At 28.4% G+C, this 27,222-nt stretch overlaps 5 protein-coding genes across 6 annotated transcripts; 3 read left to right on the plus strand and 2 right to left on the minus strand.

The window, feature by feature from the left end:
• The first annotated feature begins 9,938 nt into the window (after window positions 1–9,938).
• LOC109608424 (uncharacterized) lies at window positions 9,939–12,953 on the plus strand. The gene is made up of 3 exons (XM_020024852.2): window positions 9,939–10,075; window positions 12,070–12,308; window positions 12,416–12,953. Exons 1-3 carry the CDS (start codon window positions 9,997–9,999, stop codon window positions 12,590–12,592), a joined length of 495 nt encoding a protein of 164 aa, XP_019880411.2. The 5' UTR covers window positions 9,939–9,996; the 3' UTR covers window positions 12,593–12,953.
• Window positions 12,954–16,126: 3,173 nt separating this feature from the next.
• LOC126266491 (uncharacterized) lies at window positions 16,127–17,818 on the plus strand. The gene is made up of 3 exons (XM_049970575.1): window positions 16,127–16,455; window positions 17,258–17,481; window positions 17,534–17,818. The coding sequence occupies exons 1-3, from the start codon at window positions 16,404–16,406 to the stop codon at window positions 17,726–17,728; spliced, it is 471 nt and encodes a 156-aa protein (XP_049826532.1). The 5' UTR covers window positions 16,127–16,403; the 3' UTR covers window positions 17,729–17,818.
• A 361-nt stretch (window positions 17,819–18,179) lies between these two features.
• LOC126266436 (uncharacterized) lies at window positions 18,180–18,974 on the plus strand. Its single transcript, XM_049970363.1, has 3 exons — window positions 18,180–18,315; window positions 18,407–18,651; window positions 18,707–18,974. Exons 1-3 carry the CDS (start codon window positions 18,255–18,257, stop codon window positions 18,869–18,871), a joined length of 471 nt encoding a protein of 156 aa, XP_049826320.1. The 5' UTR covers window positions 18,180–18,254; the 3' UTR covers window positions 18,872–18,974.
• A 320-nt stretch (window positions 18,975–19,294) lies between these two features.
• On the minus strand, window positions 19,295–22,824 carry LOC109608393 (SET domain-containing protein SmydA-8). Of its 2 annotated transcripts, XM_020024820.2 has the most exons (8): window positions 22,409–22,824; window positions 22,191–22,335; window positions 20,853–21,113; window positions 20,541–20,795; window positions 20,141–20,451; window positions 19,720–20,090; window positions 19,553–19,662; window positions 19,295–19,496 (listed from the first exon to the last, which is right to left on the minus strand). In XM_020024820.2, the coding sequence occupies exons 2-8, from the start codon at window positions 22,329–22,331 to the stop codon at window positions 19,338–19,340; spliced, it is 1,608 nt and encodes a 535-aa protein (XP_019880379.1). In that variant the 5' UTR covers window positions 22,332–22,335; window positions 22,409–22,824; the 3' UTR covers window positions 19,295–19,337. The 2 variants fall into 2 exon arrangements, with proteins under 2 accessions (XP_019880379.1, XP_019880380.1); XM_020024821.2 differs by lacking the exon at window positions 22,409–22,824 and having other exon boundaries at window positions 22,191–22,378.
• A 331-nt stretch (window positions 22,825–23,155) lies between these two features.
• LOC109608392 (uncharacterized) lies at window positions 23,156–26,253 on the minus strand. The gene is made up of 3 exons (XM_020024819.2): window positions 26,119–26,253; window positions 23,447–23,694; window positions 23,156–23,397 (listed from the first exon to the last, which is right to left on the minus strand). Exons 1-3 carry the CDS (start codon window positions 26,168–26,170, stop codon window positions 23,206–23,208), a joined length of 492 nt encoding a protein of 163 aa, XP_019880378.1. The 5' UTR covers window positions 26,171–26,253; the 3' UTR covers window positions 23,156–23,205.
• Window positions 26,254–27,222: the final 969 nt, after the last annotated feature.

Consider the following 27,222-nt stretch of genomic DNA (forward strand, 5'->3'; position numbering starts at 1 on the left):
AACTCTCATTAGATAAATTGCTAAAGATAAAGCTAAAAACAGTAATTTTGATAATTAAAAAAAATAATGGAAAACAAATAAATCCTCCTAACATAAAAATAAACGTCAAATATTAAGCACTTAAATAAATTACTTTTGTACATTTTTAAATAAAATAAATTCAAAAATTTATGTTGATATAACTGATTGGTTAACAATAACAAGATATTTTTAATGTAATTTTTTCAATTAAAAAATCATTTATCATTTATTGTGTTTATCCTCCTTCTAATACATCGGTTATTTTTACATGGTAAATTATAAAAAATCGTGTATTTTTAGATCTTGACCATAAATTTTGATTCATCGGCAAAAAATACGTAGAAATGGTCTCTTTTGGTCCGTTGGGTCCAATACTTTGGACGAAGGAGCTGTACAGGAGGGAAATCAATATTTTTTGTCCTGATGTATCATATAATATAGTTTTGTTTGTTAAATATAACAGAATATAGAAATATATTTATCCATTATTAATAACTTATTTGAAGATCCGATAGCTAAGTTAAACTACCCAAATGTGGGTGCACGAATTTTAAATTAATAAATAATAATAATCAATTTTTTGAAATATTTATTATCTCTAAAAAAATAAAAACAATATTATTCATCTTATAATTTTGCTATAATCAAAATCGAAGTAAAAACTAAACATTTTTCTTCTCATTGAGATACGATAAAACCACATAAATTTTTCGGATGGGTATTTAAAATCTCTTCCTGGTTGTTCTATAAATAATGTAGGTGAGATGTGATGGTAGAGCAACATTTCTCATGTAAATTTTATTGAAATTGTACTGTGCAATGTTAAGTGGACAGGATTCACCCACACAAGTCCTTTCTTATTAATTATGCAGGACTCTCACCACCTGTAAATCAATTCAATTTATTCTCTGAACTTTACCCCGTTGCGTAAATAAATTATGTTTCTTGAAATACAATTGTGTAATTTCGGCAGGGTCTGAATTAAATTGTATCATAACTGAAATACTTGTGACATTGTGTAAGCCTGTAAAAAATCGACATACATAAATCAAATTTACTGACCACAACTTACAAAGTGATCTTAAATCCAGTGAAAAAGTTAAATCAATATTCTGTGACACGAACATGCAATCTATTTAAGTACCTTTCCCGTTGACCTTTAACGCTCTTATTTCGGTTTTGGAATACCCGCATAATTATTGGTTGCATTTGTAATAAGTTACCGAAATATCTTTCTTTATTTCAAGGAATTATTGGTAATCAATATCTCGTGGAAAAGTACAAATAGACAAATTAATTCGTTTTGACTGTTACCAGGATTTCCAGACTAAACATAGAAAAACTGATTAAAGTGTCCAGATCAATTTTTTTTCAAACGTTGATTACCATATATCCTTTCTGGCAGATTTCAAAAAAGTGTAATAACTTTTTTATTTAATTTTTCACGTAATATAAGATACGTCAGTAAATGCACTGGGCAAAATTACCGCATAATTTTATTAATGCCCAATGAAAAGAAATTAGACGTTATTTTTTATAGTGAATATAAATTATTAAACATTTTAAATGAATATGTTGATTTTATTCAAAAGATTATTAAAAAACACTAAAAATAACAGCTACAAAATTTAAATATTTTTTACAGTAAATAAAATAAAACTAATATAGAGTATTTCTTCCTATAGCATTAATCACAACTTGACAATGGCAAAAATTAATGACACATGGCAAAAATTAATGACCAAATTTGGTCTTGAATGATTTCAAATTTAGGCCAATCTTAAAAAAGGACATTTAAATTGTTTGGACAGTTTAGAGGTTTTAGTCCGTATCCCACATATATTCAATAATATTGAGTATTACCAAGAATCTTGAATGAATTCGAACTAATAATTGATTATATCACAAACTTCAAAAAATAAACAAAATTTATTATATCGTTTTTTTTTTTCAAATTATGCGTTAACCTGCGCGTCAAAGTTACATCTCCATATAATTCCATATATGGATTTTTTTAAATTTCAAATGAAAACCACAATTCAATTTGCGTTTACATTGTCAACAAAAATCAAGAATACATAATTTATTATATAAATTATCTTTAGCTAAGATATTGTATCAAGATATTTCTAATTAATATTGTTGTCTATTAAATAAAGAGAATAACTGATATTTATTCATTTTTTAAAAAAACAAATTTTATATTCTGTTTAGGTGCAAATATTTGTAAGATAATTGCTACTTTTTGAACAATCAAATCAATAGTTAATAATTGTTACTATTAAAATATTTTTTAATTTACTGTTGTTGTTTTATACTGCGTTATAAAAACTATTATATTCTTATTCTATAAAATGTTACATATATTTTTCTGAATTAACCTAAACATAAATATAGCAATTTTAATTGCAATCAATTTTTATTGATCAATCAATGTATAACAATCTTTTTTGTTTTATAATTTTGGCCCATCTCCGTGACATAGTCTCATCCAATTTCCATTTCTATATTCTTTCAAGTTTCTTATATTCATGTGAATAGTTTATTTAAACTTGTAAAATTTGTATGCCGAATTTGGTTATAAACGTTGTCCCCATAGGACGGGATTGATGTTTGTAGCCCAATCTTCAAAAAACATCGATGGTCTTTTAACCAATCCTTTACAACTTTGGATTTGCGTTTCGGATCGTTTTCATGTACGTTTCATTTATTAGGAGCATTATTTCTTCGGTATATGGAAGCAAATCGTTATTTAATATATCCCTGCAGTTAAATCAGTATGTGTCTCAGTCAGTGACAGAAGCATTGAAGCATCCCGATAGCATAAAAGCTAATGTTTCACTAAGGATATAAGCAGTGCAGTTGTGCACTTTTCTTCCTGTAGGATGTCTAACATTAACAGAACCCTAATTTTTTAAAAAATTAAATTTAGATACATCGCTAAAATTTATTCGTCCTCACCGTTCCGTGGTCCGAGGAACGTGATACTAAGCAAGTCAAAATTGGAGTTTCATACTTTTAGTAGAAACCAGGGGCTCAATACCCTTCCACAAACCAGTGGCAGTGGGAAGCTAACGAATCCAACAGCAATTCCAATACCATCTTAACATTGTTCATGAAATAATTTCAAAAAGTCCCATTTCCTCCAGGTCTTTTGATATACCGCTACCACTTAACCGCTTACTCTAAATTTTTTAATAATACAGGAAACGTTGACTCATTTAGCCGTAAACTTTTAACTATCTCTTCTTGTTTCTCTTGGTCTTGGTAACGCTGAAGTATTATTTTTTTACAGTTTCACTTTGAATGTCTATAAAGCAAAAAATTACTATAATTTTGCCCATTGTAAAATAAAAAAGTACGTTTTTCTAAGAATAAAATTAGAATAACTAGTTGCATAAAAGAAAAAACAATAAGAGAAAAAACAATAAATATTGTAGGTACTGTCAATCAATTCAAATAGCACAGCTCATTTTTAGTATTATTAGTATTGCTATAATTATGCCAGTATTGTATATTTTTGGAGTAAATATCTTATATTACGTAAAAGAGTGTCTGTAGAAAGTTTGTAACATACCTTACTCTACAACTTTTTTATCCAGCGTTTACTTCTTAATATTTTCAATTATTGTAACCCAAACAATTTTTATCTGGTTTTTATCGTTTCAACCAAAGTACGGAAGTACAAAATATCGAAATATCGGTGAATTGCATGAACGGATGAAAAAGGCTACCTAAACTCTGCGTCTCCGGAAACAACAGCAAGGAAGAGCGTTGGATCTAGTGCGACCAATTTGGATAAGACAGACCCAATTTTGCTTGCAGATCAATGAAGAAAATTTTGAACAGTTTGTTACAAACATTTTTATCTTGTTTTCTGTTGGACTTTTATTAGTTTTTTTTTTTTAAAAAAATCGACCATAATTTATATGGTTAAAAATTTCGGATAAATTATGAAATACCCTGTATACTCTGGAAATATAGTAACGTTCAAAATCAACCAACATGTGCCCTCCGTACATAAGATATATCAAAATATAAAGAATTAATGAAACAAAATAAGAAAAATCTGACAAATTTAAACATCGTAATCTGTTCTCTACTCTCACTTTGAAAATGTTAAACGTAAATTAGTTAGGCGCCACCTCTCGAATACAAAGTGCTTATTAACTTCAATTAATACAGTTGGGTCACAATGAGTGCTTGAAGTGGATTGTAGAATCCTCAAAATTATTATACCGTCTCTTCAAAGTATGTTTCTAACCTACTTGATTACATTAAAATCACAGGCGTGAAGTTCTTCAGTAACTTAATAAGCATTTTAATATGTCTGATGTCTACGATAATTGTTCAAATCCACACATTATCCATAAAGTAATTCATGCACTTTAACACTAACGTAGTTTAGTTAACTATTATAGGAAATATCGACTCGACTTTTTAATTTAATTACGTAACAAAAGCATGTTTAAGGAACATGAATTAAGTTTTAATTTCGCACAAACCACAAATGCTTTTATGCTGAGTGTGTAAAGAAAAGAGTGTAGCTAGAATGGCCAGGAAATAAATAGCGTATTTGATGCGGTTGAGATCTGCTGGCTGGCTGTGGATTGACCTGTAACATTCAAGTATTTGCTAGACGTGAGCCATGAAGGTATAAAATGCGTGACTCGTGGTATCGAAGGAGAGTTGAATATTGAGCGTCTTTACATGAATATCGCACAAGTAGGAATACCATATATAGGGTGATACACCTAACTGATTCACTAGAAGTTAAGAAATCTAAATGAGACATGAATTAAAAATTTTATTTGTAGTTAAATTGTTGTGTGATCTAGTTTCCGAAAATATTTTCATGACATCGGTTTTCACACTTCGCTGATTTCTACGCTGGGTGAACCGAAACTGTTGTTGATTATAATGAATGCTGTCTCCTTAAATTTCCTTTTAAACCAATGTTCCTCTTTATGCAATAGTTTTGCCTTGTCCCAGTTTATTTTATGTGTGTTGGGTAATGCCAAATTTTTGTCGTCCCTCTGTCTACTTTTTTATTTCATTCTAATTTGAAACAAAAGTATGACTTACCAAGGCATATTGTATATGTAGTGTTGTTAGTCATATATTTCACACCATGGATCAGTAACCAATACCTATATCCCACATGAGCACTTTACTAATACTATCAAATAAATTTTCACATGATAACTAATGAATTATGAAACCACAAAAAAGTATGACATCACAAAATATTTTACTTCCTTAAACAAAGGTGTTTACTTTAATTGAATATTTTCGAATTGTTTAATGCCATGTTTCGAAACGACGAAACTACTATCACTGCAGCTGACGTCATAGTTGCCCATATCGCCACTTTACTGAATGGACCATGTGATTCACTAAAGATTATAATTGTTAAAATAGAAACGAGATTTCTTCGCTGTTAATCAAATAATTTACCAAGTATAATATTATAATATATTTTTATTATACTGTCTTTTTATTTTTTCGTTTATGAATAATGTCTTCAGCTTCTCTTTGTATTATTTTTAACATTAATACACTCAGTTTCAAAAATGTTGTACCACGCTAAATATTGATTTAGAATTAACAAAATTTATTGTTGTTATACCCTATCTATTTTTAGACTTTCTTTAAAGGACCCCTAAAGCGTTTTAAGATTTACCAAATAAGAGTAAGAATTTTGTAAGCATTTACACGCCTGTTCAACTTATTAAATTATCAATAAATTCTTGAGAGATATTATTCCATTCCTCAGCTGCATCCTGTAGAATGTCTGGAACATTCATGTGAGTATTTAAACCGCCCCAAATTAATCTGGACAAATAATCCCATACATGCTTAATTGGGTTCGTATCCAGAGAAAGTACTAGCCACTCCGTTATTGTACGCCTCTTCCTCACTAGACTCAAATTCGACGGTCATCGCTCAACAATCCTCATCCGAAAAAAAACATTTCACCTTTGAGTTAAAAAAATCGAACAAAACGAAGGTACTATGTAAAACTACCATATTTTTGTGTTCCACTCCTAATCAAAAGTCACTCAAACGTGTAAAAATACGCTTATTGCGACCGTAACAACTGACTATACGTTCCAACAAGTGCATGGAGGACTGTGACATCAGCAGTTCAGTGCACATTCGAGGGGCCTGGCCAATTTTATTAATATTAAAATTTTATGTTGAAGTACTGTTAAACAAAAAATCTCGTTAGTATCAATATATTACACAAAAATTTTTTAATTAATCACTGAAAAAACCTCATTCCACATATTTATGTACTCTCGTACAAGTATACCTTAATGTTCCTACCAGATGTGCGTAGAATAAATTGCATGCAATTCAAAAATATTATAAAACAAATATGTTGTCACGTTATTAATCAAATACACAGTAATTGTAATCAAAATATAATTTAAAATAAATATATTTGTCACGTAGCCAAAATAAATTTCAGAATATAATCTTTTTATGGGATAGCGGATCGTCAACTGAATTGGAAATTTTTAGTCAATAATTTTAATTTATATTAAAGGGAAAATTTTAAATTTCAGGCAGCTTGTTGAATTCATAAGTGCTTACTTATTGAACCTTTGAAGACTATCGCAAAGGCTTTAATACCTATCTAAATAGTTTTTGTCACGTACATTTTTCTGTATATATCAATAAAAAATAAAATACAAAAATTTTAGCTTTTGAAATGTTAACATAATGACAATATTCTCAAAGGAGAGATTTCTGCAAAATGCAAAGAACTTCACATTGCAGTATACACTCTCGGGGATATTTCTAATAAAACTAAAATTGCTCTCGACTAAAATATTGTGTGATTTATGACAAAAAGAATATGTAGGGCAAAAGCGCTGTGGCTAATTAAATAACCATTTATGCAATTTGCATATTACACACAAAACTTTATACAACTTTTAGTTACCGTTTTATTTACATTGAAATCATAATAAAAAAGGTAAAATGGCTGCTTTTTTTCATACAAAAGAATATATTATTTCAAAATCACATATTAAGCCATTTTTTAATTTCAGTGTAAAAATATCATAAAACAAAACTAAAAATTAACAGATCCTAACACGAAGAAATAATTTAATAATGGAGTTATTAAATTTGTTCTAAGGCATATAGTACGGTATCTCATGAGATAATTTTTCTAATATCATTTTATTTGTGAAAAATATTCAGTCATCTTTCTGTCGTGATGTGTCATGATTGATTGTAAGTATGTGTAAGTCTAAGAGATAAAAGTGGTAGAAACAAATCAAAAATATATATATATATATATATATATATATACAGATTTTCCAAAAAATCAGCTCAAACTGATATCTCGAAGTCTATAACTTCTCAACCACAGTCTAAGACCCATCTATAAACTAATTACACTGAAGATGCAAATGACGTGTTTAGACTTGTACCTGCATGTATCTTTTTAATAAAGATATATAACAATGATGAAAAATAAACGAGTCTGTGGCATTAGTGTCAGCACACTCTCTAGAAAATCCATTGATGACACACTGTTAAGCAATACCACATCTCCTTATCCTTATTCCCTGAACAATTTAGAGTTGAATTAACAGTTATTAATTTGTGAAACAGTTTAAAATTGAATAAATGTTTTTAATAAGATGTAAGATCCACGTAACTAACATAATATTTAGAATTTTAATTATAAACGATTTTAAAAATTTTGATCTTATACTTTTTGTAAACCTTAGCAAATTAATCGTACAATTGGACAGCAATGCAAGCAAGTACGACAATGGTTATAATTAATTATATCTATATTTTGCACTTCCCTTATAAGATTAACATTTTATCCTTTTGTTCAAACAATATCAAACTACAGTTACACCATGAATAACAAAAAAATCAAATAAAAATCGTTTTTATTATAGTTTTTAAAATTATTTACATATTTCAGCCACAGATATAAGTATGCATGTGCAAACTAATTATTGAATTTTATTGACAATAGTACCCATAAAAAAATTACGTCGTATTTTTGTGCCATTAAAATTTATTTAAAGAGTTTAAGAAATAAAAATTTAGTGGTAATTGGTTGGTTTTAAATGTTTAACAGGTAAATTGATTTAATTTATCCTATAAATGTTGTTTAAACAGACGAGATTATTAACATTTATTAACATTATTTCCCGACATAATCAATTTGTGTAAATTCGACGTTATTTTACATTTTCCCACTTTAAATTAAAACTATCACTACTGGTCCAAACAAATACGTGTACATATAACAAAACATCATTTATGTATGTAAATATAATCAAATTAATTAGCACTAATAAATTAAAACGATTTCTAACGATAACACTGTATACATTATTTAAGTTAATGTTAACAGTAGACAGACCATAATCCTGGTATTTAGGGCTCAAGTTTTGCACCTGAAGGGGAGTTTTTACAACCTCTGCGTTTATGAACACTCAAGAACAAGACCCGCAAAGTTAATAGGCCATAAGTCACCTCCAATTAAGTGTTCTACTAAATACATTTAACGTAATTAATTTTGTACCATGTATTAGAAATGTTGTACCAAAAACTTAATTCAAATTAAAATATGTAGTTTAATTTGTAATTGAACATTTCTAATTTTAGTTATCTTTCAATCAACATTTTTTATGTCGTACTCCAGGATGTATATATGTTATATTCTATTTAACTCTGTTCTTAAAACTACAATTACAAATTGCTTTGCATACCTAGATTATTATAAAATATATGTAATGAGATACGTATGTATTGCATCAGATAATAAAATATATTTACTAAAAGGAAAATATAATCTTTATTATTGAATTTGCTTTGTTATGACTGCTAAAATGTATGAGTCATATACATTGATATAGTACAATTTCCAAAAGTCCATTAAACAAACAATAATCATATTTAAAAATATATATACATACATGTAATATTATTTAATTTATTTGTTTCTATTTCAGGTCAATCAAATTTAAAAAAAAAATGGAATCCTTTTTAGTTTAAATTTCGATTAATTTAAAAATATAATTTACAATTTATAATATAAAAATGATAAGGTTCCATATACAATTGTCAAATATATGAATTAAAAAGAGTTTTTTACAACGAAACTACAATTGTGTATGTTACATTATTAAAATATGTTAATTAAATATTTCCAACATATGATATTTAATTTCAATAAAATACTTCTACCTTTGTCTATATAAATTAATATGCATATAAAAAAACTTCTAATATTTGATTTCAAATGCATAAATGCGCCCTCTTCATTTCAATAGCTGTATTCATATACGTATAATGCAGTTTTCTATTGTGCGTATCAATAAATGTGTATTATCGAATAAGTGTAATTTCTTATAACAAAATAAAAATATTCATATAAAAATATTTAATTTAGTTATTAAATTAATCATATATGGCTTTTTTATAAAAAATAGTATGGAATAAAAAAACCTCATATATCATATTTCAGTTATCTCTTTTGATTTATTTTTAATACACCTATTTTTCTCAGCTTATCTCTCGCTTGGCAGATTTTATTAATGGTAAAATGTAATTAGGAGGAAATAATACAGCAGACAGAATCAAATAATCATCGCATATGTAAAATACCGAATAGATGATACAGAAAAGATAAAATAACTAATTACATCCTGACAACTGGTAATACTTTTTGAAATTGCTGTATCAAAATAAAAAATCAATCAATCATTGAAATTAATGCATTTTAAGGATAGAACCGATGTAACCATATAATAATAAAATCATAATAAAAATGAATCTTTCTATTTATTTATTTGATAAAATAATAAATATAACTTTAATTGTTGGATTTACCAGTAATATGGATAACGGCATTACATTTGCACATGCTTATCGTGTTATATTAATTAATCAGCTTATTTAAGCAGTATAAATTTATGAATCTCTGGCTAAATGTTAGTGGCAATGTTAAGATACAGAATGAAGTTTTTGTTATTAGTTTTTCTAATTGTAGTTTTGACTTTTGTGAAAGGTACGTTCTTAAAGATAATCATTAATAATATAAACAGACAGAATTTAAAATACTATGACCTCTAAAGAAGTCAAACAAACTGTGTCTTTTGAAGTTGATAATTTTAATTTTCCCGATTAAATAGATATAAACATATTTTCAATACGTTTTATTTTGAGCCCTTATTTAATTTTTATATATATAAAATACGCATAGAAATAAACATTTCATTTCTTGTAAAATTTTTCCGAAAAACGCATTTTATGGATTTTAACACATTGTAGTGTTCGGTTCATTCTTAATTTATCTATTGTTTAGCATCGTAAAATGCCTCAAATAAGATATTTTTTGAGGATTTTGCCGCAATAATTGCAATTTTGGAACATGATAATCTGTTAACAGGTAACCCAAATATTAGACATCACAAAGTGTATTAAGTCGCACTTAGAAGTGTTACCTACAAACTGCTAATGCTAATATACGAACGACAAGATGCTGGTCGACAGTGACCAGAAGATTCTGATTGCGTTTTCTGATTGTTTCTGATCGACGAAATCACACATTTGCATACGTTGAAATCACTATAAGTTTGTTACATGAAGAAGGTTAAATGGCTGGTCTTAGAGCCAGAAGACGTTTTCGACATTCTCTGTCAAATAGGAAGCATTGGATTACTCGCAGAGCATGGGCCAACGATCATCATCTATGGATTGCAGCCCAGTAGCAATTGTTTATTCATAGTTGACACTACATCACATTGTATTTAAAACATGATAAAAAAATAAATTTAATATTAAGAGATATTCCATATCATTCACATGTCGACATATTATTTTGCATTATTAAACATTACAAATATTTCTAAAAATATTTTATTATCTTTAACATTGCATCTTAAAAACATATAGCCTTCATATATAAATGAAAAATTGGTTCATACACACCTTTAAAAAATGCTCTCCAAAGATGAGCTCTTAATTTTAATAGGAAGGTCTTCCTGATCCCAGTTTTCCATTTTTTCTTCAGTCCCATATGACAAAATCCATATCTCGTCATTACTTGTATAGAAAATTTCTATTTATATTTCTTGTCTAAAAGAAGATATTTTACCTTTTAGAAGATATCGTAGGTCTAAATTTAAAAAATTTAACAAAACTTCTTTTTTTATTTCTAAAATTTAGAACTCATAGATAAGGAAATATTAAAAAACATACATTTTTGTAGGAAATTAAACGCTCTACAAAAAAGGTATCCTGTGGTTAATCGATTACTCTAACCATTTAGAAGATAATCGCATTCGAATTTCCCAATTTGATTATTTTAAATTTATCCACAAGTCATGAATTTTGAAAATATTCATAAAAATATGAGTTTATTTTGATATAATAACAGTTTTAAGTTACGTCTTATCTTTTGTTTCTAATTTCTTTAAACTCAATTTTTTAATAATATTTTCTTATTGCAATTTTGCTCTTATCACAATTTAATATCATGATTTAATATTTTTTAGAGGGTTTATTTAAATTAAAACTCAACTTTTTTTCAACAAAATTTTTAATTGACTATTTTTTGTCTGGGGAATTTGAGAATTTAGTTTCAAATGTTGGCAATTCTGTTTGAAATTGACAATGTGAAAACTATGTGTTTATATTACTTACATTATTAGGACCACAGAAAAAAATAAATCAATGGTTTTACAGAACATAATACTCACAAAAATAATCTAATCTTGTGATTTTACTAAATGAATTGGAATATTATTAATGCTTCTACAAAATTATTTGTCGTTCTTGAAAAAATGTGTCAGAATAATTAATTGTATTAACATTTTGTAAAAATATCTTTAATACACAAAAATTTAATCCTACTATTAATACAATATTTTTAAATTTATGTATCTATAATATTATTTTGAATACAAAATAAATTTTGTAATTGTAATTTTATACTAGTTTAACGTTTGCATGTGTTTGGTTACCTCTATAAGTATAATATTATTTGTTTTTAATTTACAGCTGCTAGAAATTTTGATCGTAATTCAGAAGAATTCAAATGTGTAATGTGTCTATGTCATGCCAGGACGGGATGCTTTAGCAGAATGAATTGTGCAAATTATTCAATTACAGAAGACTATTGGGACTTAGCAGGACGTCCTACAGTGGATGAAACCAGATCATCATATAGTGATTGCATGAAAAATGAAGACTGTATTATACAAACTATATGGAACTATACGGGAAGATTTAGAAATGCGGTTTGTATTGTTTGTAATCAAATTTAATTAAAAGGTTACTACATTCTAAAATTGTTATTATAATTAAAAATAACCCGTAGGAAAATATAAAGAATTTCATATTTTAGGATGCAAACTGCGATGGAAAGTTCGATTGCATAGATAGACTGGCTATCCATTTATTTGGACAAAATTACAGGAACCCTTTTTTTGGCAAATCTTATGCCGAAAGGTTTAATACATGTAATAGAGAGGCAAATAATTCCGTTGCACCAATCAGCTCAGAAGAGACGGGTTGTAGTTAAAAATTAAGACAAGTGTAATCGTGAAATTGTAAAAATCTTTATGTAGTTACTTATGACTAATTGTAGTGCAAATATTGTATAAATCCTATAAATATCCATATGGTCAATGTCTAGAAGATACCTAAAGTTAATAAACAAGAGAAATTGTTGATAATACCAATAATCCGCTGCCCATTCCGCCACGTAGAATATTATCTCAATTACAATATTTTCATTGCCTCATGTTTGTTTTCGTTATGATTTTTAGTTTATTTATCTTAATGATATCTACCAATTTTATTTTGTAACGTATCTTTACTTGAATAGATACTTCACATTGTACGAATAATTAAGAAATAATAAAATCGAAAATAAATTGTAAGGATCTAATAACTCAGTCCCGATTGTGAGGACAATGAATAATAATCACGATTGTGTACTCGATTTTATCAAACTGGCTCTGCTTAAGAACGACCAAAAAAATATCCGCAAATGAACACCGATATTTGCAATTGCAATTTGCCAGTAGGGACTCCACAGTGACCTCCTTACAACTGGCTAGAAATCGCTACAGGAGCTTGTACCGCTCCAGCTATGGTACAGAAACTTGGCTTGCCAAATACAGGTTTTCATTCACGAAGACCATTGTGACGCTCGCATTTAACTCACGACCATAAACAACAACAACAACTGGAATGGAGAGGCCTCATGTTTACCGGACTAAATATATGGATATCTCAAGTAGAATTAACATAAGTTTAAATACCAAACCAAAAGTGTTTGATCCGACTGCATTTTGACAGAGATATCAAAGACGACAGACATTTTGCAAGTTTGCCCCATAGTGGGAGACTTTTTCTGTTTCTGTTATACAAAATGTCTCTCGAATTCAGTTTTTAAGTATTATGATGCAGTATCATAAATTAATTTAACAAAAATTAGATGTATACTGCTTTGACCAAGATCTCTAGAAATATAATAAATATAAATATATCAATGACAGGTAAAGCGAATCGAACCCGAGAAAGGTTCCATTACTATCATGAGCAAAAGAGGGAAACACTGTTAAGAAAAGTAATATTACATTAATTAATCATTTTTCAATAGTAAGTTATCATATACAGTATTGGTCATAATATCTTGGTTTTCTTAATTTTCTATATTTTAAAAAAATTGTAAGGTAATATCAGTATTATAATGTTCTAAAATACAATAGACTATAATCATTAGGTATTTTACCCATTGTGTATAGTACACCAAGAATTATATGAAATCTAAATTTTATGGTTGAATTTTTAAAATAAGCTAGTATATAAGGCGAAAAAAGTGTTTTGGAGTTGCTTAACAAAATATTTGATTTTTATAAGAGGTGTTAAGCAAGTGGAAATTTCGAAGCATTTGTACTTAAGACCCAACGCTATTTCTTGAATAATTTGGAAATATAAAGACAGTGGCATATTAACACCTGGTCTTCAGGCAGACCACGAAAAACGACCCAACCTCAGGATAAAATAATTGTGCGCATTGCTGAGGCCGACCCATTCTTATCATCGGCCCAAACTTCCGTTGTTATGAATCAATCTGGGGCATCTAAGATTTATACAAGGACTATACGTCGAAAACTTTTGGATTCTGGCTTAAAAAGTTGTAGGTCAGCAAAGAAACTACTTCTACGAAAGAAGAGCATCGCAGCCAGACTAAAAATTGCTCCAGAGCACATTGGGTGGCAAACGACGGGAAAAGAATTATTTTGAGTGACGATTCAAAGTTTAACAGTGATGTTATTGTTCATGTTCGACGTCCGACAGGTAAACGATTGAATACAAAATACACAAAACCAACTATTAAACATGGAGGAGGATCTGTTATTGTATGGGGCTGTTTTTCTTCTTACACTGCTGGTCCAATTCACGGTATGGAGAGCAAAATGGGTCGGTTCGTTTATAGAGACATCCTTAATAATGTTTTAGAGTCGTATTTGTTTGAAAATATTCACATAAGGCACATCTTTCAACACGACAACGATCCAAAACACTCTTTAGATTTGGTTAAAGATTGGTTTTTAACGGTTTTTAAGTCCTGACCTTAACCCTATTGAAAATTTGTAGAAAATTCTTGAACACTGAATCAGAGGTACTAATATGCGAAACAAGGGCGATTTATTCGAAAAATTGTGTTCAATATTCAAGGGGTGTGTAAATTTTAAAATAAAATTATGTATTATGGACAGCATATCTTAATTAAAAATATCATCGCAATATTTGTTAGCATTTCTGCACATTTGGAAGATTGGGCTTTTTAGTAGAACATTGATTCTATGTCTTGAAGTTGAAGAAGAGTTTTGAAGAAGTTTTGGCACGTTAAATCCAATGTTGGCTGATATATAAGAACAATCAATTTTGCCATGTAATATATTGACAAGAAACTGACTTTTTTTCTCTTCTATAGAATGTTCTTTCAGGAATAGATTGTGATCGGTGTTATGAGCAGGGTATACATTGTTCTTACGAAAGCTTAAGTACTTAACGTATCGTCGTTAAATATATTCCAGTCTAACTTAATAGCAAGTGTAAATGGGATTCCAAACAATACTGCAGTACTCCAATTTGCAGAACACAGAGTTTGTAATGCAATTTGAGAATTTAGCCATATGCAGTTTCGCAGACAAAACCCAAGATCTTGGAAGCTGATGTAGATACTTTTATTATTTGCGGCACAAAAGGTAATTCGTTTTCAAATAAAACGCCCAGATCCTTACAGCAATCCTTCCTCACCACCATTTATGATGTATGAAAATTTGTCTGGCAATTTACGTTTGGTGTAACTTACAATAAAGCATTACATCTTTACATTTAGCTGAAGGTTGTTACTACGTAAGTTCTATTCCGCACATAACTCTCAAATCAAATTAGACTATCACTAAGACCAAATGTATCAAATTTGTTCAACATTGGTAAGTGGTAAGGGTCAATGGCATCAAATGCACATGAAAATTCTGTATAAATGACGTCCCTCTGACTTTCACGATCTATTGACGAACTTATATCCTGAGTCATACATATCAAATTAGTGGTGGTAGACCTGCCTACTATAAAACCGTACTGATTAGAGAAATTTGAATGAACACTTTGATAAATGGCGGAATATAACACCTGCTCAAATATTTTAGTTAAATTACTTAAAATGGAGATAGGCCTGAAATTATTAAAATTAGACTTGTCACCTTTTTTGAATACCGGGGTAATTTTGGCAGTTGCCCATATAGATGGGAAGGTATTAGTTTTTAGGCACAAATTAAAAATAATTTTTAATGGCTCCAAAAGTCTAAATCTGCAATCTTTGGTCAGATAAAAAATGTTTATATTTGGAAAACACAAACACACATACCCTACTAAATTCATATTTTTTAATAAAAATTTTATTTGAATTTCACAGCTGAGATTTGTGTATTGTTTGTTGATAATAATTAGATTATCCGTAATAATTCACCGTATTGTTTTCCCTTTAACAGGGGCGGAGTTACAGACTACGACCCAAGTGACATCTTGAGAACCTTGGTGACTCTGGGTTGTTTCAGTTCCCACTGGCAGTTTGTTGAAATCGTACAACGGGACGCAGGACAACCCGGCTATTTAATATCTAAAACAGAGTGACGTACTTATTTTTATAATAACCTAATCAATTCGCCATTACAATTTACGCTAGGTTCCTTGACATCTGACCTAAGTAATATATATAATCCTTTAATAATCTTTTTTATTTATTTTTGTTGAAATTTAAATAAATTTCTAAATAATATTTTACTGTTGACATGTAGTAATACACGTACACAATGAAAATTTTGATAGTAATGTGTATATTTATTTGTTTGGCCATGAAAATTGGTAAGTGGTATGAGTTAAATAAATAAAAATAATAATAAAATAAAAATTTTAAACTATCCTAACCGGTATTGCTCGTTACAAATATTATATTATAGCAAAATTCGGTTTTTGACTCTCCCAGTGTCATCATTATTCACTTACATTAGTCACAATCAACATAGCCTTAAACACAGTGTGCATTTAATTCTACAGGAGTAGTAGAATTTAACTTGGTGATTCAGTTTATTCAATACACTTCATTTTTCATAGGAAATTTTATTCAGTAAGTTTGTAAAGTAATGTATGTTGTGTATTTGTTTCACATGAATTTCCATGTAGTAAGGTCCACTTCATTTTCGAATCAGCATCTTCAACAATAATTTGGTGCCTTATGCTGGGTCTGATTACTTCAAGAGTTAAGTTAATGAAAATCAGCTTTCATTATTTTTGTATGTACAATCAATACCAAAAACACATATTTTAAAAACACAATAAAAAATTATCTTCAATAGATAAGTTAAATAAGTTTTTTTTGCATTGAATACTTGAGCAATATGGACAAATCAAATATTTTTCCTTAAAAATATCTAGATATAATTATTATTTTTTGAGTGAACATAAATATATCATCTTTTATTTTCATTTAATATTTTGTATAATAGGCCTTCTGTTTAATTACACCTTTGTGGCATATATTCAAAATATAAATTATTAAATATACCGACTTGTAATTGAAATGATAAAATTTAATTTTTTTTAAAATAATAATAAGTTGCTATAAGTAACACTACTTACTTTATATTATAATTAGTAAAATTTACAGAGTCACTTTCTATAGAAGAAAGAAAATGTGTAATGTGTCTTTGTCATGCAATTACGGGGTGCTACAGTCGACAGAATTGTGCAAGTTACTCGATTTCAAGAGACTATTGGAATCTAGCTGGACGACCCAAGGTAGACGGTTTAAAATCATATGAAAAGTGCATGAAAGATAAAAATTGCATAGTTGAAACTATATTGAGATACACTGGAAGATTTGAAAATGCGGTTTGTATTTATTTTTATTAGTTGCTATTTATTTACATATGATATTTTTAAGGATGTAAATTGTGATGGACAATTTGACTGTATAGACAGATTTGCCATCCATTTGTTTGGTAGTAATTACGAATACCCTAATTTCGGAAAGACTTATACTGAGAGATTCAATTCTTGTAATAAAATGGCAAATAGTTCCGTTGCCCAAATCACTAACTATACTATCGGTTGCTTGGCAAGAATTGGAAGAAACTAATTTTTTAACTAGCTACTATTCTTAAGATTATATAAATGAATATTTAATATAAAAAAAAAGAAAAATAAAATAGTTCGAAGTAAATAAAATATTTCTGTTATTCGCAGTAGCCCGAAAATTTTGTCTACAACTCCAAAATTTAAGTATTTAAACGATATTTTATTAATATACAGATATGCATTTCAAGTTAATATTTAACAGATATAATATTTCACATAAAATTACTTATTAAATTACTAAATAAAATTTCTTATTTACATATTTATTTATATATTAAAAATGCTTAAATTGGATTGATGTATAAATTGAATATTAATAAAAAAATCGCAGTAAATTAAGATATTGATTTTTTATTCTAATTTGAAGAATAATCTTAAAATTTTATTTCACATTGGAATGACAAGTTTGTGTCGCTGCTTTTATATGATACAATATATTATTTTTAAACATATGATAACTTTATCTTCAATAGGATAAGTCAGCTGAACTTTACATTGAATGTTTCTCTTCTAAAAACGTAGATGATATGGACAGAATATTTATACTTTGTATATTAATATCTATATTAGCTAGTATAAATGCTAAAGGTAAGGTTAATTTTAATTAATTATGTACTATACAATTTAAAACTTACAATTGCAAAAAATGTTTTACTAATTTTTTCTTTTAAAATTGTAGTGAAATATAAAGAGGATTCCTTTGAATATAAATGTGTGAAATGTTTATGTCATGCCAGAAGTGGATGTTGGAGCAGATTAAACTGTGCCCAGTATTCTATACATAAGGTATACTGGATTCAAGCCAATTCACCTGTGGTTGATGGTGATTCATCTGACGATTCATTAGCTTACAAGCACTGTATGCAAGATGAGAACTGTGTAATTGAAACTATTATAAATTATACTTCACAATACGGAGACTTTGTAAGCAAATATCAGAATCATTTTTTGTATTATTACTTTTAACATATTCTTGTAGGATGCTAATTGTGATGGACAATTTGACTGTAAGGACAGATTCTCAATACACCTCTTTGGAAACGACAAAGGACCAATATTCGGTGAAGATTATGCTAGACGATTTAATGATTGCAATGAAGATCTGAATCTGACAAGTCTATTACCAGAGTACTCATGTGAATAATTAACATCAAAAAATATTTGTGATTTATATGTGGAAATTAATATTTTTAAAATAGTAACTGATAAAAGTTGGCAATCATCGATTATAATGATATATATATATATATATATATATATATATATATATATATATATATAATAATAAAATTTAGTAAATTTATAAAAGAATTATTAATATGAAGCATTCGTTAGAAGAATAACGTAACAGAAAGAAGTTTTGTATTTTCACCTGTTACAAAAAAAGTAAAAACCCGTTCAAAACACAACGTTTTATTATAGTATATTATACAAATAAAATCAGTTCATGGTATCGCCAATTTAGTAAATTTATAAAAGAATTATTAATATGAAGCATTCGTTAGAAGAATAACGTAACAGAAAGAAGTTTTGTATTTTCACCTGTTACAAAAAAAGTAAAAACCCGTTCAAAACACAACGTTTTATTATAGTATATTATACAAATAAAATCAGTTCATGGTATCGCCAAATGTCTTGTGCACAGTCTTTAAAACATGTTCAATTTGCAACAAATTCATTTGTGCCTGTTTGTAAAGTTTACCTTCTGGTAAACAATCAGGTTCAAATTTGAGAAGATCAGCAGCCTCCAGCAATATTCTTTTCGATTCCTAAAAATAATAGTATTATTACCAAAGTACTAAGTAAGGATTTTTTTTATAAATACTAAAAGTGTCCTATGAAGTTCATCTGGATCTACCAAGGCCTTTCTTCTGCCTATTTCAGCTATGGCTGCATGCAATTCAAATAACAAAAGCCCTCTTACTCTACTTTCACCTAAATAAAAAAAATGAGAATCAGTTTAAAAAAATTTTTAGTGTAGATTATAATTACCTGGTATTAATATTTTAAGCATATTATTTAATCCTTGACACAAATTGGCCTTCAAAAGTAAATCATCATCAGATAAGTTGGGTAGACCACCTTCATATTCCTGTCCTAAAATTTGTGTTAATGCAATTTTTACGTCGGTCATATAATAATGGTTAGGATGTAAGTAAGACTCATAGGTGCTGATGAAATCTTTGCAACTATTTGAATTTCCTTTTTCCAGCAGTGATAAATCTTTTCCTGCCCTTTCCATTATGTCCTGAATAGAATAAGCATTCATGAAGCCTGGACATTTACTACACTTCCAGTCGACTATCTTTCCGTTTTCTTCATCATCGATGAAAGATTTTGGCAATAAATAACCATTACACTCACTAAACAAATTATCATTTATTTTAATAATAAAAATTAAAACTTTAATTACCTATTTTGACATTTCATAGTGCTAAAGTTTGTCCCAAATTCTGTAACATCGCAACATCTTTCGCATTTACACCAGAAGAACTTCGTTTGGAACAAATGATACCTCCTGTTTGGAGTACCCCATAAAGGATCCGTGTAGCATATACTTAAGTGCTGACCTTTTTCGATTTTTATGCCTGAACTTATAAGAATTTCGCCTTTATTTGTGAAACTCTTTTTACAATTAGGTCTACAATTATGCTCAAACATTGAGCACGAATGAAAAAGACCTACGTGTGGGGGATCTGATAGAGGAATTTCATGACCGTTAACCTACAAAAATAAATAGTTAATGACCATATATAAGAATTATAAAAACTTTAGTTATTTATTGCATACTGTATGATAATAAAATTATGTACCATCAAAATTCCACATATTTTCATTATCTCGTCCTCAGTGAACGTATTTTCTAATTTAAAAAATTTTAAAATAAATTGACCCACAGTAATCCTTTCATTTTCGTACTTAGGACTCCTTTTGCGCTCTTCACAGTGACTTTCTAGCTTCTCCAATTTTTTCCACACATCTGGCAAAAATTGTTTCTGATAAAGGCAACGTAAAACCGTTATGCACTGATATATCGGATGAATGATTCCAAAGTTTTTCACCGTCACCTAAAACAACCATATTGACATATAACGATACTGCCTCAATCACAAACTATGATTTACTTTGTCTCCTCTTAGAACTGTGTATCTGCATTCCGGAATATGTGCAGGTGCCTTTTCACAAGTCTCGCTGCACATTGGCCATCCACATTTTGTGCATGGTTTACAGTTCTTTTCAGTAATTGCATTACCGCAACCTAAACAAACTGGTACGGAAGTTTGGGATGGGCCCCATATTAGGGCCGGTTCTTGAAGTACAATTTCCCCAGCCTTGATGTCTCTGGTTGCTACAACGTACCGCCCCAAAATATCATCCTGGCAAACCTTTGAATGAAAGAACAAAAATACTTATATTATATATATACTTAATATTTTTGTGTGAAATTTTATTTTAAATCTTTTTGTTTTTTTGGCTAAAAATCAAGTGCTATAATAATTCGCATGAATTTCATAAAAGAGATAGGTGGATAAATGGATGCCACATAAATTACTTAATTCACTTGAACATAACAAAATTAGGCGTTTAACAATTGCCAATTTTTTTCTTGCGTGCAACACAAATAAGCCGTTTATTAATTGTAAACGAGTTGATTACCACAATTTTCTCCGATCTTGAAAATGGGTTGGAACTGGTTAACCTGGTGAAACATTATTTAAAATATGTCGCCTTCATTCAAAAGATTTCATTCATTTAGATTATTGTATCGTGTATTGCCCGTTAAATTTTACATATTAACTAACCACCAAAACAAAGTAAGACTATAAATCGCATTAAAGATATAAAGGAAGCTTCGGAATGTTAAATAAGAAGTTTTGATATTTCTAAGTGTGGCTTTTATTGTATTTTGACGTAATAAACAGTTTAATTGTGATATTTTCTTCATTCGAAGAATTTTTTTGTGTCTTAAATTTGCTTGTAAAACGCAAAAAATTTGTTTTAAAGAAAAGTTATGTTATTTTAAACGAATATCCTGCATACGTAAATTACTATTTTCAGTATCCACTAATAGACTGAAAAGGGAGCATCGTCTTCAAGAAGATGAATATTCATTTGCTAATAAGTTCCTTGGAATTGGTTATTTTCAAAAACATGAGAAAAGTATATTATAATTTAATTTGTTATGTCGGATACTTTTTAGAACATTTTCTTATATTAATATAGTTAAAACTATAGTTTAAAATTTAATTTTAAACTAGAATATATATTTTACTTTTAGTTAATTACATGAATGAGAATAGAAAAAAACAGTATTAGAATATTAGTACATTTAGATTTAATAAGACACCGTTAACTTAATTATCGCCAAACTATCTCAAAGCACTTGCTTAGTCGAATTGTTTTAACATGGGTAATTCAAACTGACTAACTAAATTTGTTTGTTCTTAACATAATTTACGTACCTTAAATGGTTTGCATTGTCTCTTATGTTGTTTCCAACCATTTTTCTGATGTTCTTTTGAACAATAATAAACAATATGACAACCACCACATTTTTGTAAAGCAGGTTTCGCACAAATGTCGCATTTCGATTCTTCGTTCATTTTTCTACAATAAAATGTCGTCACATGCAGTTGTTTACATTACTGGATACAATTTATTAAACAAACATTCCACCCACTTGCGTTATTAAACGGTGATCTCAGACTGGCAAATTGCGACACAAAAACAAATAAACTTTTAACAAAACATCTAATTTAATGACAAACGTGCAACTGTAACTATACGGAAGACAGTCTACCTCTGGTGGGAATATGCAATGCTTTAATTATAGAACCATTTAAAATAAAGTAGGATGTTAGTAGATTAAGTAACATGACTCTGGCTCTGGAACTATTTTTAAATCGCAGTACTTTTAAATTTAATTCTGCAACATTCACTGAACACAACTTCATATCGATCTCATTTTAACGAATTTACAAGAATTAATTGTACTTAATAAATATATGTATATCAGAAAACAACAGAATTAAATAAAACAAACTGTGAATCATAAAATTCATATAAGAATAATAAACAATGAAATATAAAATATTCATTGAATAAAAATTTTACACACATGTTCAATTTTGTCTGTTATGAAAAACTCAGTATAAAATATATTGCACATTTTATACCGTTATTTTATTAGTTTTATTTCATTCAGACAGAAGATACAATATTACTAAAAAATGTGATTTTTAGATCTGAAAAACTTTTTAATGCGTAACATATTTTTGTAAAATTGGTATTACTCATTTTGAAAGATAAAAAATCTGTGATAAAGACTACTCAGACTACTATAAAAAATGCTATAGCAGACTTTTAAAATCTAGCTAAATATAAAAGTTACAGGAATATTTCTATTCTAAATGGGTCACACTGTATATATGTTCTTACATATACATGTATATATTATATTTAATTATGTGAACACATTTAATTTGCTTCAGGAACACATGTAGAAATAAAATCGTTATTCGACATCTTTGTGGAACGTACACTTTCAGCACAAGTGTTGAACCTCTCCATAAATGGATTCCTCATATTGTTTTTATTATTACAATTTCGACCATTTATATGGAGCATCAGTCTGTCTTTACAGTCAAAGGTGTTGTCACAATTACAGTCCTGAAAATTACACATATAGCATATTTCATTCAAATATAATTATACTTACCAAATTTAATTTGTTGGTATATTCAATAATGGTCCCGACAATGCAATTTTCGTCTCTCATGCAGTTATTGTACGCCTGCTGTGAACCGTTTGGGTCCTGTAAATTAGCTTTTAATTGACCTGCTTCTTTCCAATAATTGTAGTTAATGGAATATAAGGCACAGTTTCTTCTTCGGTAACAACCAGTTCTAGCATGGCACAAACATTTAATACAGTCATATTCTTCTGTTTGTAAGTAATTAGTAATTCCTGAAAAAATAGAATATAATAATTATGATAAATTATGACCAATGATTCCATAATTATAACTAATTACTACATTATTCAAACTGAGAATAAATACATTCTGTAATGAAAAAGCATAACAGAAAAGTAGTCTAGAATATAGGTTGTGGATCATGAGCACACTTGGTTGTCTATGAGCTGAGCGTATTCGGGAACATCCATGACTAAAATCCAGAGTATTCATTCATCTTTAGTAAAAATATTAAACTAAAAATTTACCAATCAAAAAGAAAAAAATAAAACTGTTGATTAAAGATTACAAAACTTAATAAATTAAGTTTAAGAAAATAAAATTTTCCAATTCAATTAAAAAAATATAAAATTAGCAATTAAAATTGATAAATTTAAATTTAAAAAATATTTTCATACTACAAAAATAGTGTGGTCGATTTAAAATGGGAACATCCCCTAAATCTTATATATATCTCCAGTGAATAATGTGCCAACAAATATATAATTATTTTATTCATTAAATATGTTCCCCATAAAATTTCAACATTCATCAAAAAAATGTATGGCAAAATGTGAAATTTTATAGATTAAGTGGTACTACATACATGTATTCTGATTCTGATCAACTAACTAACTAACTTTTTTAATATTTTGTCTCATAGTTTACTTAATCATAAGGAATAATTAATTTTTCAGAAAATGATGAATTTTGATTCTACAACAGATGTATTATAATTTCTTTTTTTTTGAATATGATATGTGCCCGGCTTGAAGGATGCGAAGTTCAATTATGGTTTTCATAAACAATGCCTTAATTGATTTTCTATATATTTTGACTATAAAAAGTATTAGAAAAATTATCAGGTAATTGTGTAATAATTAATATTAACATCTGATTACATGGAACTATGTTCTTTCTGACATTGTTGAAAGAAGAATTTATTAAATAAGTAGTTATTACAAATTCAAATTTTTATGTGAAATTGATATTTAGCCTATAACTGGTAATTTTTATTACATGTTAAACATTTAATTTTTATGATACACTTTTTTAACATAAATTAATTTATTATATGTATAAATGAACACAAGACACTGTATAAATTCTTCGTTTTCATGTCCTTTTCATTTGATATTATTACATACATCAATATCTACTTCCAAAATGTTATCAGACCAATTATTCAATCCATGAGACAAGATCTGAAAAAAAATTTAACTTTTATAGAAGATAAGACTCGACCCCACCGCACAAGAAATGTCCAAAATGCATTAGAAGAAGCAAATGTGCAAAGATTGAATTGGCCAACGAAATCACCAGATATGAATCTGATCGAGTACGTGTGTGATATGGTAGGTCAAGGAATTTTAAGGAGACTAATCTGCCCACAACTCCTCAGGAACTAATTGTAAAAATTCATCAATAATTTAATTTTTTCAATACCATGACGGATTAATTCACTGCTTCGGAACAGGTATACAGAGTATTAGAGTAACTATGTGTTTCTTTAATGTAGATTATTTTGCAAATTTACAATTTTCAATAAACTCCTTTTTGATCCTAGTCCGATTGTACAATTAGTTATGTTATTCTGTTTTATTCCCAAAAATATTAGGGGGTTGACGGTGTGTGTATAAGTGTTATAATAATATAAGACTTGATATTAAAAGTAAATTACGTCCAAAATATTTACAAAAAGCGGTAATTTAAACTAAAAGCGATTTTATTGAAACACAGATTGTTATAGTTATTAACGTTTCAAGTTTGCTTAATTTTTGCTAGTTATCATCGAGTAATTTATTCAGAAATCAATTAATCAATGTTTCCAGATTGCAAATACTTAAACTTATCGTTTGTAAACCTAATAAGAAAAGAGTTATAGGCTGTTTTTGATTGACATTTATTTACATTAGGCAAATATATGCGCTATTTTACTCACAATTTATGCTAAAATTAAAAAGTCAAATAACAAAGTTAATATTTTTGCTAAAAAAAAACGCTTTTAATTTTAAAGAATTGTAACTCGGAAAAAACTTTTGCTATTTATCATTTGGAAATATTGTAATTAAAGCTATTTAAAAAGTATTTAAAATATTAATTTTAAAAAATACCCAATATTATTATTGTTATTAACATTTTAAAAGAAAGTCGCCCACAAAAATCCATTTCAATTTTCACGACAAAAATGTCCACAAATCGTCAAAATATTTTTTTTCAGTTTCATCAAAATATAAAATAATAACCAGTGATAGATTTGAAATGTAATATAGACCTCATAAAATATTGCAATATGAAACACAATACAAATTATGCAACGCTACTAAAATTCGATATTGATTCTTGAACTAATAAATAAACAAATAACATACTATTTTCATATATTCTGGATTTATATTCAGCTGTCGAAAAAGAAATCAAAATAAAAAATAACATACCTTGAGACAATGCAATGATTGAGAAAACATAAAATAAAATAATTATTTTCATGTTGACAGTGTAATACCAAAGACCCAACTAATTACATTTACTGAACTTTATGAATTAATATACCATAATAGACATGCAGTGGTGGATCTTTCGGGTTTAGGGTTTTAGACTGAAAAATATAATTTACATTATGATGATAAATAAATCTATTACGCATTACCTTAGAGGTTTAAAAGAAAGCTGAACTGCAGAAAGTGGAATGTGGTCATGGGTATTCAAAAATATAAGGCATACCTTATATTATATAATGAAAAATCTGACCCCACCTTATATAAAATCTTAAACCCGTCACTGAATACATGATAAAAGTTATCAGTAAATGTTAAGTTATCATTGGAAATACCAAAAAATTGTTTCGCATCTTTGTTGAACAAAGAGATCGAGAGAGTGAGACAGAAATAAATAAGTACTACACTATCAACAAATAAATTATTTTTAGAGTAACATATATTATCAGCACTGCTGCAAAAAGATACCCTTGATATGTAGTTTGTGGTGAAATTTATCTCTTCCCTTTCCATGTAAACGTCGATGTTGGCATTTGGGGGCACCCAGCGAGCAGGGAGGGTTCGAGAACTCTTTTCGTACGAGAACCAAATGTAATTCTGGTCAGTCAAAGAAACTACCAAAGGACGGTAGGTGCTTGATAACCACAACATTTCCTGTACATAATACTATATGATGAATCATCAATTCTATTTTTTCCCAAAATCGATTATTTGAAATACACTTCGTATACCGTATATCTATATATATCTATGTATGTACTACAGACACCATACGACCAAATTTGACTTTCGTCAGAATTCATTCCCGAATTAATATATTTATATCAATAGCACATCAAAGAGTGACAACATTGTAAATGTAAAGGACAACAAAATTCTAATCAAAGAGAAAATTAAAAATTTGTGTACAAATATCCTTCAAGTTCAAATCGTTGACAATGGTGATGCACCTGCTTCTGCTCCGTTTACACTAGATGCTTCGGTTATAATTGAGAATTCTGTTATATCACAGCTATGTTACCAAATATCTGTGGATTAAATAAA

Source organism: Aethina tumida, chromosome 1 (assembly GCF_024364675.1).
Source record: "Aethina tumida isolate Nest 87 chromosome 1, icAetTumi1.1, whole genome shotgun sequence".
Classification (NCBI taxonomy): Eukaryota; Metazoa; Arthropoda; class Insecta; order Coleoptera; family Nitidulidae; genus Aethina; species Aethina tumida.